The sequence below is a fragment of the Zingiber officinale genome, chromosome 1B, assembly GCF_018446385.1.
Source record: "Zingiber officinale cultivar Zhangliang chromosome 1B, Zo_v1.1, whole genome shotgun sequence".
Classification (NCBI taxonomy): Eukaryota; Viridiplantae; Streptophyta; class Magnoliopsida; order Zingiberales; family Zingiberaceae; genus Zingiber; species Zingiber officinale.
In genome coordinates, this window is record NC_055986.1 from 171073965 (window position 1) to 171094653 (window position 20689).

At 39.3% G+C, this 20689-nt stretch overlaps 2 protein-coding genes and 1 long non-coding RNA gene across 3 annotated transcripts; 2 read left to right on the forward strand and 1 right to left on the reverse strand.

Moving 5' to 3' along the window:
* Positions 1-1237: 1237 nt before the first annotated feature.
* On the forward strand, positions 1238-2385 carry LOC121992319. The gene is made up of 2 exons (XR_006114853.1): positions 1238-1568; positions 2163-2385. It is a non-coding gene; the product is annotated as an uncharacterized LOC121992319 (long non-coding RNA).
* Positions 2386-5784: 3399 nt separating this feature from the next.
* Positions 5785-6252, reverse strand: LOC122045193 (CST complex subunit STN1-like). Its single transcript, XM_042605306.1, has one exon. It carries the CDS (start codon positions 6250-6252, stop codon positions 5785-5787), a length of 468 nt encoding a protein of 155 aa, XP_042461240.1.
* An 8960-nt stretch (positions 6253-15212) lies between these two features.
* LOC122045201 lies at positions 15213-18586 on the forward strand. Its single transcript, XM_042605314.1, has 3 exons — positions 15213-15244; positions 17170-17604; positions 17734-18586. The coding sequence occupies exons 1-3, from the start codon at positions 15213-15215 to the stop codon at positions 18584-18586; spliced, it is 1320 nt and encodes a 439-aa protein (XP_042461248.1).
* Positions 18587-20689: the final 2103 nt, after the last annotated feature.

The following is a 20689-nucleotide window of genomic DNA, read 5'->3' on the forward strand; positions in this document are numbered from 1 at the left end:
CCCATGTTACCAAAGCAGATGCAAATTTTGAGTGTTATCGAGAAGATGATTATTGCGCACTAACCTACCTTCAAGAGGTATGTTCAAAAAACTATTGTTACCATTTATGCAACTTCCTAAGAAAAATATTCTTTTAGATTTTGACATTGTGCTCTTATTTGGGAAAATTTGCATGCAACCCCTAATTAGAAACAAAATTTTGCATGCAGTCTTCATTGATAAAAATTTTTATTTTCACTTCCTAGTCAAATATAGTGGATACTAATTTACCTAACTACCCCTGATATTTTTAAGTATAAAAAGTAAAAAATAAGTATATTTCTTATTAAATTCGGTACATCAAACTAGAATTTAATATATTTTCTATCAAATTGAGCATGATTTTTTTTCCACCTCAATTGGATGAAAAATATACTAGATTTTTTTTAAATGATGCTCAATTGGATGAAAAATATACTATATTTTATTTAAATGATACTGAATTTAGGAAAAATTATAGTGAGTAGGAAAAAAGTCGTACACAATTTGATAGAAAATATACTCGATTCTAGTTTAAAGTGCTGAATTTAATAGAAATTATACTCATTTTTAGACTTTTTGTACTTTAAAAATATGAGGGGCAATTTTGATAGAAAATATATTCGATTCTAATTCAAAGTGTTAAATTTAAGAGTAATTATACTCATTTTTATATTTTTTATACCTAAAAAATCTGAGGGGTAATTAGAAAGTCGTGCTCAATTTGATTGAAAATATACTCGACTCTAATTTAAAGTGCTGAATTTAATCGAAATTATGCCAATTTTTAGACTTTTTGTACCTAAAAATTATGAGGGACAATTTTGATAGAAAATATACTCGATTCTAGTTTAAAGTGTTGAATTTAAAAAAAAAATTATACTTATTTTTAGACTTTTTGTACCTAAAAAATCTGAGGGATAATTAGATAATGATATTTGCATGAAGAAGTTGAAGTAAATAAGTGAAACCAAAGTTTTATGAACATGAGGATTACATGTAAAATTAACATTGTGATTAAATTTTTTTTTTAATTTATCATTCTTATTTCATGTAAGGCTTAGGTTAAATTCATAAAAAAAATCCATTTAACCACGAAAAAATTCATTACAAATCTATAATAAAATCAGTAAATAATAAAAAATCAATAACAAAATTAGATAAATTCATCACAAAATTAATAATAAAATTGTTAATTTTACGAATTTTCGTTGTTAAATGTATCCGTTGCAATGTTGCCACGAATTCTGCGACGACCGGGAATAATCCTATGTTTAGGGTTGCCGTGTGCGAAGGCTGGGTGGCAAGGGTTTTGTTGACGTGTCCGAAGGAAGGCCGGTGCGAAGGGTCTCTCTCCGGTGGTTGTAGATCCGGCGGCTCGGGTGCGAAGGAAGGTTGGGTGCCAAGGGTATTTATCTTTCTCTCTTCGGTGGTTGTAGATCCGGCGGCTCGGGTGCGAAGGAAGGTTGGGTGCCAAGGGTATTTATCTTTCTCTCTCCGGTGGTTGTAGATCCGGCGGCTCGGGTGCGAAGGAAGGTTGGGTGCCAAGGGTATTTATCTTTCTCTCTCTTCGGTGGTTGTAGATCCGGCGGCTCGGGTGCGAAGGAAGGTTGGGTGGGAAGGGTATTTCTCTTTCTCTCTCCGGTGGTTGTAGATCCGACGGCTGGGCCGCCGGATCTATGACCTAGAGGCCAGATCTCTCGCTCCGGTGTCTGCTAGAGGGCAGATCCAGCGTGCAGCCTGGTGTAGCCTGCACAGCTCCGGCGTGCTAGAGGGCAGATCCGGCGGTCTACCTTTCGCAGCTTGGTCCAGCCGAGCAGATCCAGCGGCCCAGCCGCCGGATGTGTGGCCTGCGCAGCCCTATGTGGCCGTGCAGATCCGGCGGGCCACTGGATCTGCCGTGTGCAGCCTGGTCCAGCCGGGGAGATCTGGCGGCCTGGTCTTCATAGCCCTATGGGGTGCGGTCCCTGCCCGTTATGTTGTGCGATGGGCCGTTACCCTGCACGTTCCGGTGTGCGATGGGCCGCTGCCCTTGCGCGGCCAGGCCGCACGTGCCCCTGCACGGCCTGGCCCTGCTATTTTGTTGCGAGTATGCTGATTTTTTTTTTTTTTGTTTTGATTTTGACAGTTCATTGTTTTTACAGGTTCCTTATGTAGAGGATCCAAATACTCCGGAAGAAACGTTTTTGTAAGTTTTTCAGGTTTTCTTCTATCTATTTATAAATGACTTTCCTTCTTTTCAAGGCAACGACTGGACTCATGCTGATTTGGTGCAGTAGATTTTGATAAAAGTAGGTATGCAGTCATTAATTAGTGATTAACTTATATAATTATCATAATTAACTAATTAATTAATTAGTTGAGAAATTTGTGTGTGTACTTACATTGGGGAAAGATAAACCAAGAAAGAGATGATGTTGCCCGTATTAATAGGGAGCATTTAAAAGAAATCCATGATAAAAGAAATAAAGAAAATATTGAAAACCAAGAATAAGTGGATGATTCGTATATAATTAATTACCTAGTATTCCAAATAGAATGAGTAAAATACCTCCTATATCAGGGCCCATCTTGATGCTTGCGAGCTATCGAATTAGAAGAGCAATTAAGGGGGAAAATAATGCAAAAAGATTGTCTAAAAGGAAGTAGAAAAGCAAAACTTATGAATTTGTGTTTTCTTGTGCTTCCATCAATGGTCTTTTCCATTGAGTATAGAGGCATTTTGTTATGAGTTATTTGCTAAATTTAAGAATTTTGTTAACTCTTTAACAAACTAAAGTAAAAGAGTGATTTAATTAGGATGCGTTTGGTTTGCTAGATTAATTAATTTATTAAACTGTTAATTACAACAGATTATAAGCCTCAAAGGATTACTTGTATATATATGGCAGTTGGAAAAAAGTTGACTGGGAATTTAGAAAGTGAGTGGATAATGGATTAAGAAAGTAATTAGAAATATGAAAAAGAAAATGTTCATATAAAGATCTTAAATTGTTTTGTGAAAATTCTTTATGAATTTACTTTGGCTCAAAATTTCGATGACATAATATAAGGGGTTGGTTATCAATAGTATTAACTCTCCCAGAAACATGGGAATTTGTAACTAATCAAATTTTAATTAACGATTGAATGAAGTTATTAGATAATGACGGGTTGTTATTAGATAACGCTCGAACATGGGAATTTTGTTTTATTTTTAATTTTCTACTATATTATTAGTGACTGAGTTTTAAAATTGGTCCCTAATATGAGGATGTTATTCACACTAAATTGTATTGATAAAATATTATCAAGCAATCATAATGCTTTCAATGAACCAAAATATCATGATTTTCATAAACATATAACCCCCAATATTTGGTTAAGTTTCCAGACAAACTATCAAGGAATAGATATCATCTACATCCTAAACAACTCACGATCTTTAAAAAGTTTTAATATGCTTGGAAATGGCTAATCCTACATTGGTTCATCATCATCTTCAGTAAGCTGTATGTGCCCCAACTATTTTGGATTGGCTACATATTTTGTATGCCTCCATTAAACTCTGTGTGCCTAGAATGTATAAATAATGCCTTAAGAATGAAAATAACAACAATTTGATACTTTGTCATATTAAAGCATCACAAATCATCAGTATTTATCAAAATTGTGTTACAGCCAAAACAACAAATATTTTTCCTTGCACTATGTAAGCAAATCAAAAGGAGCATCTCTTGGATTCTTTAGTTAATAATTATATCTTACTCTAAATAAAATTGTATAGTAATACTTCTATCCTAAATATTCTCCTTCCTGGGCCTTGGAATGGCATGGTTCCAACAATGACAATGTGACAATCTCTTAGGCAACTACTAAGCAAAAAACAACAATAAAAGAATGATAAAGCAGGGGAGTCAACAAGGGTGAGATAAAAAAAATGATAAAGTGCAACTTTAACATAAAAAAAATTTAGACGGATGCATGCAAAATCTATACCCACTAGACTGAACATCTATTTAAATGTTAAAATCAAATAGCAATTTGGTTGCAACATCTTGAAATAAATAATTTGCATAAATTATTGATAATAAATGTTGGAAAAAATCAATAAATATTAGAAATAATAATTAATTCAGCATGAAGTGCATTTGAATTGGTTTACTCTTTAATGTTTATTGTTTAGGTGAATTAAAAAATAAAAAAAATGATGAAGTATTTGATTTTGCATTTAAATATTTTTGCATGGCATAATTTTTAATGAGATAATTAAGAGCAAATATAGATATGACACCTATATACATATGTATCTTAAAAACTTCTAAAGATTTTCATATTTTGAAATTTTAACTAATAGTATTTTCAAATGCCAACTTCCATCTAACTATTTTAAAATATTATTTTAATATATAGAGTTGTTTGCATATCACATGGGTTAAAATCTACTGTGTAAAAACCTGAAAAATTTAATTAAAAATTGCACAATGGTTTGAATTCTAGTTCTAAACTATATATACATCTCACATAATAATAAATATAACACTGCAATATCAAATACAACTGCTAACAATTGTAACTAGCATCGAATGAGCATGGATTGACATGCAATGTCCAACACAAGTACAATTGTGAATGACATCACGTGCACACATTGAGCCAATGTGTGGTTAAGGAGAGAAATTGATATAACTACTAATTGTCCTGAAACCATCTACAATTGCTAACAACTATAACTATCATCGAATGAGGATGGTTTGACATGCAATGCCCCACACAAATACAATAGCGAATGACATCACGTGCACACATGTAGCCAATGTGTGGTCAAGGAGAGATTGATATAACTACTAATTGTCCTGGAACCATCTCATAGGTGCAAGGTCTTATTGCCATAGTCATTATCTAGAAGTGACTCATCGTTCACAAGTAAATTATTCAATGTTATGGGGTTTGGGGTTTGGGGTTTGGGGTTGGGGGTTGGGGGTTGGGGGTTGTGGGGTTTTGGGGTTTGGGGTTTGGGGTTTGGGGTTTGGGGTTTGGGGTTTAGGGTTTAGGGTTTAGGGTTTTAGGGTTTTAGGGTTTAGGGTTTAGGGTTTAGGGTTTAGGGTTTAGGGTTTAGGGTTTAGGGTTTAGGGTTTAGGGTTTAGGGTTTAGGGTTTAGGGTTTAGGGTTTAGGGTTTAGGGTTTAGGGTTTTAGGGTTTAGGGTTTAGGGTTTAGGGTTTAGGGTTTAGGGTTTAGGGTTTAGGGTTTAGGGTTTAGGGTTTAGGGTTTAGGGTTTAGGGTTATTCGTTACGGGTTAACCGTTCATCGTTAATGGGGTAAGCGTTAATCTTTAAAGGTTAATCATTAAGGGTTATTCGATATTTGTAAATCGTTATGGGTTAATCGTTATGGATTATGCATTAAGCGTGTATCATTATTGGTTACTCGTTAATCATTATTCATTAAGGGATAAACTTTAATAATTACACGTTCATCGTTAAGGATTAAGATTTATATATGCACCTATTATCACAATACCCAATTCATAACATCACTTAATCTAATATAACATCATATTTCATAACAACACATATTCTTACATATCATCACAGACAATACAATACAACACAGAACTCATTAACATGCCAACATTACACACCAAACCACACCATACCATAAAACCTGCAACCACCCGACTTCACACTAACCCAAACATCCGATAACACATAATAACATACCACGGTACAATACTGACGATGAGATAATCTAACCATAACATACGATGGAAGACCATGAGCCGGCGTTTAGGGGTGTGCTGCACGGTCATAACAACTCCTAGCCAAGCGGATGCAATCCATCCAGTGCAGAGGCTCCATATTGGGATCGTCTTCTACTCCAACATCCCTCACCTTAAGCTGCAGTCCTCCCTCCTCCCCCTGCGTGATCTTGCCTCGAACTCGCACTAACTTTCCCAGCTCCACAGTCGCTGCCTCCCTGAGAACTCTCTCTGTCTCCACTTCTGCAGCGAGCCCCAAATGCGAACGGTCAGTGAGGTCGATGATGCAAGGAATACATCCGGTCCCATCATCGACAACGAACTTGAGAAAGTCGCCGGTGCGATCCTTGCTCACCACGACGCCAACCGTCTCTAGTCGCCACACTTGCATACCTCTCCTGAAAAAGGTAGGATCATTGTTTGGGGGGTTATGGACAGTGAGGGAGAGGAAGTCGCTTGCTAGAAGCTTGACATGGATGGCTTGAAACCAGTTCATCTTGGTGAAGATGAGATTGACAGCGGATGAGGGGAAATTTTTGGGTGGCGCGGGCAGGTTGAGGGTGAGGAAGGGATTTGGGAGAGGTCTTATTAATCTGCCAACCTCCACCTCCACCTGCATCACGGGGCGACAGGCCGAGACGGGACGAGACAAAACTGGATGGGACAGGACGAGACGGGAAGGGACAAGACGAGACGGGACGGGACAAGACGAGATGGGACAGGACAAGACGGGAAGGGACAAGACGAGACGGGACGGGACAAGACGAGATGGGACGGGACAAGACAAGACGGGACGGGACAAGGAGACGATGCATGTGACACAACATTACCCACATGACACTGCGCGCGACACGACACAACACTACGCGACACTACTTTCGGCGTGACGGGACACTGCACCCGACAATCCACAACGGGCCACTACGTGCGACATGACAGGACGTGACACGACACTACAAGGAGAAGCACGCCAGCTAACATGGCGCACTAACAAGACGAGACGAGACGACACTGCACACGAATATATTGCATTTAACTTTTATTTTTATATTAATTAAAATTTTAATATAGAATTATTTTAATTTTAAATTTTTTTAGGAAATAAAACCATACGTTTATGTGTTAGGCGTTAATCGTTAAGCGTTAATCGTTATTCGTTATTCGTTATTTGTTAAGCGTTATTCGTTAATCGTTAATCGTTATTCGTTTACAGTTTATCATTAATCGTTAAGCGTTCATCGGTAAGCGTTAATAGTTGTAGGTTAAGCGTTAATCTTTAAGCGTTAATCGTTAATAGTTATTCGTTAAGCTTTATGGGTTTATCGTTAATCATTATGGGTTAAGCGTTATTTGGTATGGGTTATACTTTATGGGTTATGCGTTACACGTTATTCATTAAGGGTTAATTGTTATTGTTTAAGCGTTCAGCGTTAAGCCTTTAGTGTTAAACTATTAATGTTAATCGGTAAGCGTTATTCTTTATAGGTTAAGCGTTAATCATTTATAGATATGCGTTATCATCAATTGTTAAGCATTAATCGTTATCCTATATGATTTATGTGTTAATCGTTAATCGTTATGGGTTAAGTGTTAAGCGATAAGTGTTAGGTGTTTTGCTTTAAGGGTTAATCATTAGGCCTTTAGCGTTAATGTTTAGCCGTTATTATTTATATTTTTTGCTTTTATCGTTAAGGTTTAGGGTTGTCGATTGTGATTGAGGGTTTAGCGTTATGTATTAGGCGTTAATCGTTAAGGGAGATATAGTTTTTTCATTATACCGGTTTAGGGTTTATTAATTAATGTTTTGAGTTATATATACACATAATATCATAAGACAGTATTCATATCATCACACAATCTAATGTAACATCATATTACATAAAAACACATATTATTATATATCATCGCAGTACAGTACAATACAACACATATCACCCTTAACGATTGGCAACATTACACACCACAACACACCATACCCTAATACCTCCAACCTAATACAAGACACAACACAAGACCATATGACCTGCAACATAAAACAAGACGGAACACAAGCATTACTTAGCATACTTAGCATTACTAAACACACTTATTATCTTCTTTCCAATGCAGTAACATGCAATTGTAGATGTGCAGTGTATCCGCGTTCGGACGATGTTCGACCATAAAATAACAATCGATCAGCTGTAATGCCCCATCCGGACCCAAATCAAGCTTCCCTAGGACTCGGACCAACTTCCGCAACTCAACTGGTTCGGCCTGCCTGCGAGCGATGTCTGGAGCCACATATGTTCCGTGAGCAGGTTCGAGGGTTTGGATGCAAGGAATTTGGCCGCTTCCATCGTAGATACGTATTGACAAAGTCAAGGCCGTGCGCTGCAGACTAATAACTCTCCCCAAAGTCTCGACCATACTCACCGGCGTACCTCGCTGGGTGGTGAACGTCGTTGGATGGTAGGGTTCGTTGTGGATAGAAATGGACAGGAAATCAGATGCCCGCATGCTCCAATATGTGCATCGGGTGGAGGTGGTCATATTGATAGATATCACTTGATCACGCAGCCTGATGAAGGAAATATGAGGCAGCAGAAGAACGTTCCGAAGAGGTGGATGTCGAAGTCGAAGGGAGAGAGGAGGCGTACTTGAGATTGGAGAAGAGATGGGAGACTAGGCTGAACTATAAGAAGATGAAGAAGAGGCAGAGGAAGATGAAGCAGAAGAGCAAGAGAGACCTTGGTGAGGGTCGCAATGACAATGAAGTGACCTTATATCAGGATTGGGGTGGAGGTGAGTAAAGCGCACAAATTTAAAAAAAAAATTTCCTTAACCATCTTGCGGCAGACGTGACAAAACATGGAGAATAGCGCAAGCGGACACAACGCGACTGCACATTCAGGCGCCGAAAGCCGACCTGACACCACAAGCAGGCGTCAAATTGTGACGCGACGGCACCAGAAGTCGTCAAAATCTGACGCGACGCCACAAGTAGGCTAGGGAACACGACGTGACGCTACCTGTCAACACAATACATATGACGCGACTGCACGAGCACGCAACTTGACGCAACCTATCGACATGGGACTGGTGGCATATGACAGGACGAGCACCCTAAGAGGGGACCATGAAGTTAACAGGTGGCAGTTGTTTTTTAATTAATTTTTTTTTCTTTATGCTTTAAGCTTTATTCTTTATCCTTTATGCTTTATCCTTTATGTTAATATTGCTTTTGCTTTTACTTTTACTGTTGCATGAGACGAGACGAGACGAGACGATACGATATGACACGAGATCAGACGAGACAATATAATACAAAACTCTAACATACAAGTTTAGACGAGACAAAACAAGACTATTTCAGAATATACAACACAAGCCGAGACGAGATGAGACGATACTAGACAATACTATTCGAGACGATACTAGATGATACCAAACGAGACGAGACGATACTAGATGATACGAAACGAGACAAGACGATACGATACGAGATTATACGATAGGATACGATACTATACGATACGATACGAGATTATACGATAGGATACGATACTATACGATACGATACTATACTATACTATACGCTACTATACGATATTATACGATAACTTGACGATTCAAGAAAATATGAGACGAGACCTATATTCTCCAATATAAAATGTCATGTCCCGATGTTTGATTGATGCACGTATATAGATATATAGGATGGTCGGTCTTATAAATTAAAAACGAATTCAAATTGTTTTTTATCTACGATAAGTTCAACATGTTTCACAAATATTTAATGAATAATAAATTTTATCACAGCATTTAACAATACATTTTGTACGAATTCGAAATTTTGAATGTGTCAGATCAGTTGTAAATATCACGAATAATATTCCCGTTGCAAAATTCCACGACTTCGACTACTCTAATAATGCAAACATATATTTAGGTTAAATTAAGTTTAATGACTATATTTAATATCTATATTATGATTTTATTAATCAATTATTTATTTAAAAATTAATTACTAAATGCGTATCATTTGGCCAAGTGACGAACTTTTCGAATCACTGGAACAAGCAAATATTTAGTAGAGTGCTTGTTCGACGGGTGTTATTGCTACAAGCAGAAGATCAAATCTTAACCTCATTATCAGACGATAGATAGATGCTGTATTACAATCTTGCTAAAGTTGCAATCAAGATAGGAAACAGTTTTCTACCGTTGCAATCGAGATATTTAGGTAACAATTAATTCAAAAAAGTGACAATAAATACACTCACTCATTTCTCTCTTAATGCATGTACTTTCATATTCCTTCTCACTTTTGCATATGCTATACAAGTAGTAGATACTTCACCGCATTCTGAGAGTCCGTCCATGTGATGGCATCCTACCCAAAAGCTTGCTTGCTTGCTTGATGGTCGTACGGTCGGTATGTCTGTCCAAAAAAACATCCATCCATCCATCCATCCATCCATCCATTAAACGCCACTTGAGCTTCTTTGCAAACATTAAAATTATAGGCACACATCCTTCGACTCAGCTTCTTATAATCAAGCTCAAATTAATGGATAATTGAACATCTCCAGCTACGTTGAAGCAATATTTAACAATATATGTTTAACAATATTGATTGTCAAACGAGAACTATTTTTTCAAGATAAGATAAGATAAGATAAGATAAGATAAGATAAGATAAGATAACAAAACAAAATATAAGATAAGCAAGAAGTTATTAGATTTGATGTATCGTCAAAAATCTAATACGGTATTCTTTCATACTTAGAGAAATTCTTTACTAACGGTTATTATCGACAGAACTATGGTTTAGGGTATTACAACAAGCACATTTAAGCTCAAGTAAAAAACTTACAAAGGAAGAGTGAAGATAGGGTTTAGGGAAAAACACTTAAAACCAATATTGATTACTTTTTTAAACCCTAAACCCTAAACACCAAACAAAACCAAACCAAAATAAACCAACCTAAACCCTAAACTAACAAAATAAACCAAAATAAGCCTATGGGAGACCCTACCCTAACCTAGACAATATAGTATAGTTGGAGATGTTCATTTATCCATTTAAGCTAATAAGAAGCTTAGTGGAAGGATGTAGCTTTTGTTTGCAAAGATATAAGCTCAAGTGGCGTTCTTTTAGCTTCGATATAGCTCCTACCTACTTTTGCACCATTTACTTCTTTACTCATCATTAACCTAGCAGCAAGCAGTTATGGGTGGCACAAAATTGAGTAACAAATTTTAAACCTATCATTCAATAAGTATTATATTATATTGTATTGTATTGTATGATCACCAACCGGTTAACAACATTATCTGTATGATGTTTTTGTCTGAAATCAACTTCGACATTCAATAGCAGAATGGAAATTCTTGAATATCATCAATCAAGCGTTGCAATCACAGTCACATTTGTAGGTGGGTTAAAGAGGTTGTGTCCATTGATCCGATGCACGAGCCAATAATCTTATTTATGTGAGACCATAACCTAACCTACAAAATATAGTATAGTAGAGTATAGTTGGATATGTTCTTTTATCCATTTGCAATAATAAGGGAGAAGCTGAGTGGATGGATGGATGGATGGATGTGGATTTTGTTTGCAAAGAAATAATCAAGCTTGTGAGGGGTTTTTTTTTCCTACTTTTGACCGTTGACTGCATTGCTCATCCATGAACCAAGCATATCAACTGTTTTAGATGGCAAAAAGGCGTTTCAGTCAAAAGGTTTGGAGTCCTTTGACCTTAACAATAGCCTTAGCCTTAGCCTTAGGAATAGCTTTGGCCTTAACTTTAATGAATGAGTTTGAAATGTAACTAAACCCTAACCCAAAACCCTACAAACTCTTATAATTATACAAATCGTAAACAAACGTTTACGTTAAATCAAATTAAATGAATATAATATATCTATTATCTATCTTTATTAAGCAAGCATTTAATAAATAAATAATTAATTATTATTAAATTTTTTTTATATAAAAACCCTAAATAAATATATTTACTTATGTTCAGGTTCTTTTTTAAAAGAAAATTAAATTCAAAAAATAAAAAACGTAATCAGAAAAAAAATTTAGATTAAAAAATTAATATAAAAGGTGTGAGTGGGAGAGAGAAAGGGAGGAGAGAGGGTGTACGTTTAATTGCGTATAGTTTTGCCGGGGTGCCGGAATCAGGATCCGTCAGCGGCGGCGCGTAGAGGGGGCCGAGGCCCACAGTGCGGTAGTTCGGGGGTCAGATCGATTCGGCCGTCTTGCGTGCCGTAACGGATAAAAACGCCTTTGGGGCAACTTCAAACGGCCATAACTTGGCCGTTTGAAGTCGGAATCGAGCGAAACAAGATTTGTTAGTTCCGGAATTCAGAGACCTACATTTCATACCATAACCCTCAGGGTTATCCTATGCAGCCAAAATTCGACGTCAAAAAACGCCGTTTGGTCCTCCGAAAAGGGCCTGGAAGTAAAATATGGCCCTCGTTTTTCCCCCGGGCCCCGACCGGACCCCGACTCCTACATGCGGTCCCACCGTCATATCCTCCTCTCCGCGACGACCCGCCACGTCTTTTTTCATCCCCAAACGGCTATCGGTTGCGTTCAAACTTCGTATCCCATATTTACCGTTCGGCACTACCTAAAGGACCCGTTCGTAAATTTAATTTTATATTTTCAACCGGACTCCATCTCCGACATGCAGACACACCTTCGGGTCCCCCTCTTCGCCCCCTACCCCCACGTCCTGTTTCCGTCTCCTTCCGACCTCTTTTCCCCGATCACGCAAAACGGACTCCTGTTATTTTTATACCGCCGGCTCCGTCGTAAAAATTCTCCAACATCTCCCTTCACCGTCTCCGTCAAAATCCGTTGTCTCGACCGCTTCATATCCTATTATGTATATATATATATATATATATATTATGTTTTATATATTAAAAAAAAAAAAAAAAAAACTGCGCAGCGCAGCGCAGCGCAGCGCAGCGGGAAAAAAAAGCGGGCGGCCTCCCTCCGTGCGCACGGTGCACAGTGCTAGCACAGTGCACTGTGCGCAGTGCACAGTGGGAGCACAGTGCACGCACAGTGCTAGCACAGTGACGCCGGTAAAAAAAAAAAATTATTTATTCCTTTTTCTTTGATTTTCTTTCTTCCACTCAGACTCGCCGCCTAATAACTTTTTCCCCGGAACTCATAACGTATATCCGTCCGCGCCACCGCGTAGAGGATTCAGAGGGCTACAAAACCCCTCTCGTGGAAATCCTCAATCTCCAAAACTGAATAAATTAAACATCCTCCTATTATATATATGTGTGTATAATTAACCCTATAAATCAATATTCTCTCTCTCTCCTATTAAAACAATTTTGAGCGGGATTCCTGTACATGTAATCGTTAAGTGTGGCCGAGATCGATAGAGGAGGTGTGCGCGGGAAACACTTATTCCCATTTTTTTAGAAAGATATATATATATAAAAGGATGTGTGAGAAAGATGAATTTGAGCGAGATCTTTAATTAATCAGGCAATCATTGTCTCTTATTGAGAGATAGAGAGAAGGATAAAGTGAATGAGTGAGTGGGGTGGGATGGGGTGTGTTGTGGGCGGGAAACACTTATTGTCAATGATTGAGATAGAGAAAATTTTTCCTACTTCCCTACTCCCTACTCCCTACTACCTAACGCATACTACTATCCTAATCCCTACTACTTCATACTACCTACCTTACCTACTATTGCCTACTGCTTCGTGCTGCCTACTGTCATATCCTGCTACTTCTTTACTACATACTGCCTACTGGTTACTCACTGCTACTTCCCACCGCTTGCAGTTGCTGATGCTTGCTTACTGCCTATCTGTCTGTCTGTCTGTCTGTCTGTCTGTCTGTCTGTCTGTCTGTCTGTCTGTCTGCCTGTCTGCCTGCCTGCCTGCCTGCCTGCCTGTTTATCTGCCTATCTGCATTTTTATCTGGCTATCTGCCTGCCTGTTTATCTGCCTATTTATCTGCCTATCTGCATTTTTATCTGCCTATCTGCATTTTTATCTATCTGCCTGACTGTTTATCTGCCTATCTATCTGCCTGTTTATCTGCCTATCATTCTGTTTTTTTATCTGCCCTGTTTATCTGCCTATCTGCCTGTCTCTTTATCTGCCTATCTGCCTGTCTCTTTATCTGCCTGTCTCTTTATCTGCCTATCTATCTGCCTGTTTATCTGCCTATCTTCCTGTTTATCTGCCTATCTTCCTGTTTATCTGCCTATCTGCATTTTTATCTGCCTTATCTGTATTTATATCTGCCTGCCTGTTTATCTACCTATCATCGTGTTTATCTGCCTGTTTATCTGTCTATCTGCCAGTTTATCTGCATTTTTATCTTCCTATCTGCCTGCCTGTTTATCTCCCTATCATCCTGTTTATCTGCCTATCTGCCTGTTCATCTGCCTATCTGCCTGTTCATCTGCCTATCTGCATTTTTATCTGCCTATCTGCATTTTTATCTGCCTGTTTATCTGCCTATCATCCTTTTTATCTGCCTGCCTGTTTATCTGCCTATCTGCCTGCCTGTTTATCTCCCTATCTACCTGCCTGTTTATCTACCTGCCTGTTTATCTCCCTGCCTGTTTATCTACATGCCTGTTTATCTGCCTGCCTGTTTATCTGCCTGCCTGTTTATCTGCCTGCCTGTTTATCTGCCTGCCTGTTTATCAGCCTACCTGTTTATCTGCCTACCTGTTTATCTCACTGCCTGTTTATCTCACTGCCTGTTTATCTCACTGCCTGTTTATCTGCCTATCTGCCTGCCTATTTATCTGTTTATCTGCCTATCTACCTCCTCCTCGATGTTGCCTGCTCCCTGCATGCTACTAAATATTGTTACATAGAATACTTCTAAATTATTACTTTTTGACAATTTGCTTTGCTGCCTGCGTATTGGTGGCATTACGATGAATTCAACTTCGACATTCGATGACATAATGGAATTTCCTGAACATGCATACATACATACATACATACATACATACATCATCAAACGTTGCAATCGCTGTCATCACATTTGTCGGTAGGTTAAAGAGGTAAATTATCCCATTTATCCGATGCAACAGGCAATAAGCCTATGGTATGGTATGGGATGGGATGGGATGGGATGAGATGGGATAACATATCCTACACAATATAGGATTTAGTTTGGAGATGTTCATTTATCGATTAAAGATAATAAGCATGCAATGCAATGCAATGCAATGCAATGCAATGCATTGCATTGAGTGGAAGGATGTCGCTAATGTTTGCAAAGACAATATGCTGTCGAGTGGCGTTCTTTTACCTTCTGTTTATACCTCCTCCTTATGCACCATTTACTTCATTGCTCATCATTAACCTAGCTACCATCAATTTTGGGTGAGTGGGAGTGGGAGAGATAAATGGGGGTGAGTAGGTGTACGTTTAATTGCGTATAGTTTTACCGGGATGCCGGAATCAGGATCTGTCAGCGGCGGCAAGTGACGGAGGCCGAGGCGTTGCCGCAGTGCGGTAGTTCGAGGGTCGGAGCTATTCGATCCTCTTGCCTGCCGTAACGGATAATAACGCCTTTAGTACAACTTCAAACACCCATATCCTCTGGAATCGAGCGAAACACGATTTGTTAGTTCTGGAATTTAGAGACCTACATTTCATCTTATGCAACCAAAATTCGACGTCAAAAAACACCGTTTGGTCCTCCGAAAAGGGCCTGCCTGTATGTGAAATATGCCCTGGTTTTTCTCCCGGAGCACGACCCGACCCCAACTCCTACATGCAGGCCCACCGTCATATCCTCCTCTCCCGAATCAAACTTCGTACCCCATATTTACCGTACCGTTCAGCACTCCCCCATAATAAATTTCGGACTTCTTCCTTCCCCGTCTCCGTCAAATTCCGTCACATCCTATATATCTATATATATATATTTTTATAATCTATTTATAAATTAAGATTGAAAAAAATATTTATAAATAGATAAAATATAAAACCTGCGTGAAGGAGGAGCGGCAAATCGCACAGTTGACCATTAAATCTAATTATATATCTTTTATTTTCTTTCTACTTTCCTAACTTTTGCACCGTAACTCATAACGTTGATCCCTCTCCGCCAACGCGTAGACGATACGGAGGGCTATTGATTACCCATGTGATGTCATGTCAAGTCAAGTGTTCGGGGTAATTCACATTCTTAAAAAAAAGAGGGAGGTTCCGTTCCTAACCTACTACTAAATTATATCATCTCATGTTTAAATTAGCGGGAACTTTTATTTAGTGATGTAAATTTACGATATATTATATTATTTCATTTTATTTTATTTATTTTTTTATTTTTTTATTTTTTTTTTATAGAGAGATGTGAGCGGGAAATAATGACTGCCAATGATTGAGAGGGAGTGTGAGATAGAGGTGTGAGCGGGAAACAATCATTGCCAATGATTGAATTTAGAGAGTGTGAGAGAAAGATATATATAGAGATGTGATGAGAGCGGGAAATAATGATTGCCAATCATTGATAATATAAGTGTGAGAGAGATGTGTGAGCGGAAAACAATCATTGCCAATGATTATATTGAGTGTGTGAGAGAAAGATATATAGAGAGATGTGAGCGGGAAATAATAATTTCCAATCATTGATAAGATAAGTGTGAGAGAGAAGTGTGAATGGGAAACAATCATTGCCAATGATTGAGATAGATATATAAAGAGAGAGATACGGAGAGAGAGAAAGAGAGAGAGAGAGAGAGAGAGCATACTCCTGCTTACTACTCCATACTGCTTACTATTGCTTACTACTCCCAACTGCTTACTACTGCTTACTACTGTCTACTGCTTACTACTCCCTACTGCTTACTACTGTCTACTGCTTACTACTCCATACTGCTAACTACTACCTGTTGCTGCTTATTGTCTACTGCTTACTACTCCATACTGCTTACTACTACCTGTTGCTGCTTACTGTCTACTGCTTACTACTCCATACTGCTTACTACTACCTGTTGCTGCTTACTGCCTACTGCTTCCTACTCCATACTGCTAACTACTACCTGTTGCTGTTTATTGTCTACTGCTTACTACTCCATACTGCTTACTACTACCTGTTGCTGCTTACTGTCTACTGCTTACTACTCCATACTGCTTACTACTACCTGTTGCTGCTTACTGCCTACTGCTTCCTACTCCATACTGCTTACTACTAGTTGTTGCTGCTTACTATCTGCTGCTCCTTATTGTCTACTGCTTACGACTGCTTACTACTTCTTACGACTGCTTACTACTTCTTATGACTGCTTACTACTGCTTACTACTGCCTGCTCCTGTATACTGCTTGCTGCCTACTGCATATTGGTTACTACTGCCTGCTGCTGCTTATTGCTTGCTGCTCCTTACTACTGCTTACTACTAGTTACTACTGCCTACTGTCTGCTACTGTCTACTGCTTACTACTGCCTACTGTTTACTACTGCCTGCTCCTTTCTACTGCTTACTACTGCCTACTGCTTACTACTGCCTACTGCTTAATACTGCCTGCTGCTGTTTACTGCCTGTTGTTCCTTACTACTGCCTACTGCTTACTACTGCCTGCTGCTGTTTACTGCCTGCTGTTCCTTACTACTGCTTACTACTGCCTACTGCTTACTACTGCCTGCTGCTGCTTACTGCTTGCTGCTCCTTACTACTGCTTACTACTAGTTACTACTGCCTGCTACTGTCTACTGCTTACTACTGCCTACTGTTTACTACTGCCTGCTCTTTTCTACTGCTTACTTCCTACTGCTTACTACTGCCTGCTGCTGTTTACTGCCTGCTGCTGCTTACTGCCTGCTGCTGCTTACTACTAGTTACTACTGCCTACTGCTTACTACTGCCTGCTACTGTCTACTGCTTACTACTGCCTACTGTTTACTACTGCCTGCTCCTTTCTACTGCTTACTGCCTACTGCTTACTACTGTCTGCTGCTTTTTACAGCCTACTGCTTACTACTGCCTACTGCTTGCTGCTGTTTACTGCCTGCTGTTCCTTACTACTGCTTACTACTGCCTACTGCTTACTACTGCCTTCTGCTGTTTACTGCCTGCTGTTCCTTACTACTGCTTACTACTGCCTACTACTTACTACTGCCTACTGCTTACTACTGCCTACTGCTTACTACTGCCTACTGCTGTTTACTGACTACTGTTCCTTACTACTGCTTACTACTCCCTACTGCTTACTACTGCCTGCTGCTGCTGTTTACTGCCTGCTGTTCCTTACTACCGCTTACTACTGCATACTGCTTACTACTGCCTATTGCCTACTGTCGACTGCTTACTGCTTATACTCACTACTGCTTACTACTGCCTCCTGCTGTTTACTACTGCCTGCTGCTCCTTACTCCCTACTGATTACTACTGCTTACTACTGCTTACTACTGTCTGTTCCTGTCTACTGCTTACTACTGCCTTCTCCTGTCTACTGCTTACTACTGCCTTCTCCTGTCTACTGCTTACTGCCTACTTCCTACTGCTTACTACTCCCTGCTGCTGCTTACTGTCTGTTGCTCCTTACTACTGCTTACTACTACTTACTACTGCCTACTGCTTACTACTGCCTACTGCCTATTGCCTACTGCCTACTGCTTACTACTGTCTGCTCCTGTCTACTGCATACTGCCTACTGTCTACTGCCTACTGCTTACTACTGCCTTCTGCTTACTGCTTATACTCCCTACTGCTTACTACTGTCTGTTGCTGCTTACTACTGCCTGCTGCTGTTTACTACTGCTTACTACCTGCTGCTGGCTGCTGCCTGCATGGATCTAAATATTGTTGAATATTCCTAAATATCTTTTAACATATTGCTTTGTTGACAGTGTAGAGTATTGGTGACATGGCATTACGATGAATTTACACTTCAACATTCCGTGCACGAATGGAGTATCCGATGCATGCAAAATTCAACGTCATAAATAACCCGTTTGGTCCTCCGAAAAGGGCCTGTAAGTAAAATATGACCCTCGTTTTTAACACGCCCACGACCGTACCCCGACTCCGACATGCGGGCCCACCGTCATTTCCTCCTCTCCGCGACGATCCCCCACGTCAATGTGTGAGTCGCGATCTCGTGCAAAATTTAATGACTGCAACTTTAATATAGAGTCAATGTGTGAACGAGCGGATATTTTTATGCATTCGATGATTTATGGTTTCAGATTATTTGAGTCCTCGGATATTTAATTGCATGCAAAAAAAATTTGATCGAGTAAAATCAATCATTTGGAGATATCAAGTGTAAGTCCGCACTAAGTTTAGTGGAAGAGCGGAATAATTAATGCATGCATTCATGGGACGAGAGAGGTTTTGAGTCGGCGGATAATATAATGCATGCAATTATTGCCGAAGAGGGAGAAAGAGAGGGTGCGTTGCCGCGTAATTTACTGCATTCAATTTTTTGAGGATCTAATGTCTGAGTGAAAACTAATTATATTTTAATTCTTTTATTATATTATTATTATTTTATTCTATTATTATTTTCTATTTTATATTTTATTATCATATAATTATTATAATCATTTTATTTTTATCTCTCGCTGTCTCTCTCCGGGAACGTACGTTGAGCGAGAAAGGGATGAAGAGAGGATGAATGGGAGAGAAGTTGGGTGAACGGTAAATTAATGGAGTCATTGATTGAATAAAAGAATGGGTAATTGGGAAATTATTTGAGCCAATGATTGGGAGAGAGGGTGCGTGAGTGGGAAATTTTTTTAGGCAATGATTGGGATAGAGGGAGGGTGAGTGGGAATTTAATGGACCCTATGATTGTGAGAGAGAGTGGGTGAGTGGATAATTAATGGATGCAATCATTGTTAGAGATGGGGTGAGTGGGAAATTAATTGAGGCAATGATTGAGAGAGAGGGTGGATGAGTGGGATAATCATAGAGGCAATGATTGGGAGAGAGAGTGTTTGAGTGGGAAATTAATGGAGGCAATAATTGAGAGAGAGGGTGGATGAGTCGTAAATTAATGGAGGCAAGGATTGGGAGAGAGAGAGTGATTGGGAGAGAGGGTGGCTGAGTAGGAAATTAATGATTCCCTACAAAACTACTTACTACTGCTTACTGCTTTCTACACACTGCCTGCTGCTAACTACTGCTTGCTGCTACTGCCTGCCTACAGCTGCCCGCTTCTGACTGCTGCATGCTGCTGACTGCTGCCTATTGCTAACTGCTTACTGCTCCCTACTCCTCACTGCTGCCTACTGCTGACTGCTGCCCACTCCTCACTGCTGACTGCTGACTTTTGACTGCTGCCTACTGTTGACTGTTGCCTACTCCTCACTGCTGCCTACTGCTGACTGCTCAGTACTTCTTACTGCTGACTGCTGCCTAGTTCTGACTGATGCCAACTGCTTCCTAAAACCCTAAAACCCTAATACCCTAATTCCCTAATTCCCTGCAACCCTATAACTCAATAACTCTAAACCCTAATTCCCTATAACCCTACAATCCGATAACTCAATAACTCTAAACCCTAAAACCCATACCCCTAATCCCTAAACCCTATAACCCTATAACCGTATAACCCTAAAACCCTACATGCCAATAACTCACTACCCCTAACCCCCCACCCCTATAACCCTAAAACCCTACAACCCTAGAACCATACAACTCAAAAACCATAAACCCTAACCCCTAATCCCTAACCCCTACAACCTAAATCCCTAACACCATCACACCCTATGGCCCTATAACCCTATAACCCTAAGCCCTAAACCCTAAACCCTACTCCTTACATCCCTACAACCCTATAACTCAATAACCCTATACCCGTAAACCCTAAACCCAAAAAACCCTTACCCCTAACACCCTGAAACCATACAACCCTACAAGTCAATAACCATAAAAGTCAATAAACCTAAACCCTAAACCCTAAATCCCTACAACCA

What these genes read in the sequence shown, in the direction of transcription:
- LOC122045193 (XM_042605306.1), bottom strand. Translation starts at nt 6,252, where the DNA reads ATGAACTGGTTTCAAGCCATCCATGTCAAGCTTCTAGCAAGCGACTTC.
- LOC122045201 (XM_042605314.1), top strand. Translation starts at nt 15,213, where the DNA reads ATGCCGGAATCAGGATCTGTCAGCGGCGGCAA. An exon ending in GGATCTGTCAGCGGCGGCAA is followed by an intron (nt 15,245 to 17,169) that starts GTGACGGAGGCC and finishes GCTTACTACTAG; the next exon opens with TTACTACTGCCTACTGTCTG. An exon ending in CCTGCTGCTGCTTACTACTA is followed by an intron (nt 17,605 to 17,733) that starts GTTACTACTGCC and finishes TGCTTTTTACAG; the next exon opens with CCTACTGCTTACTACTGCCT.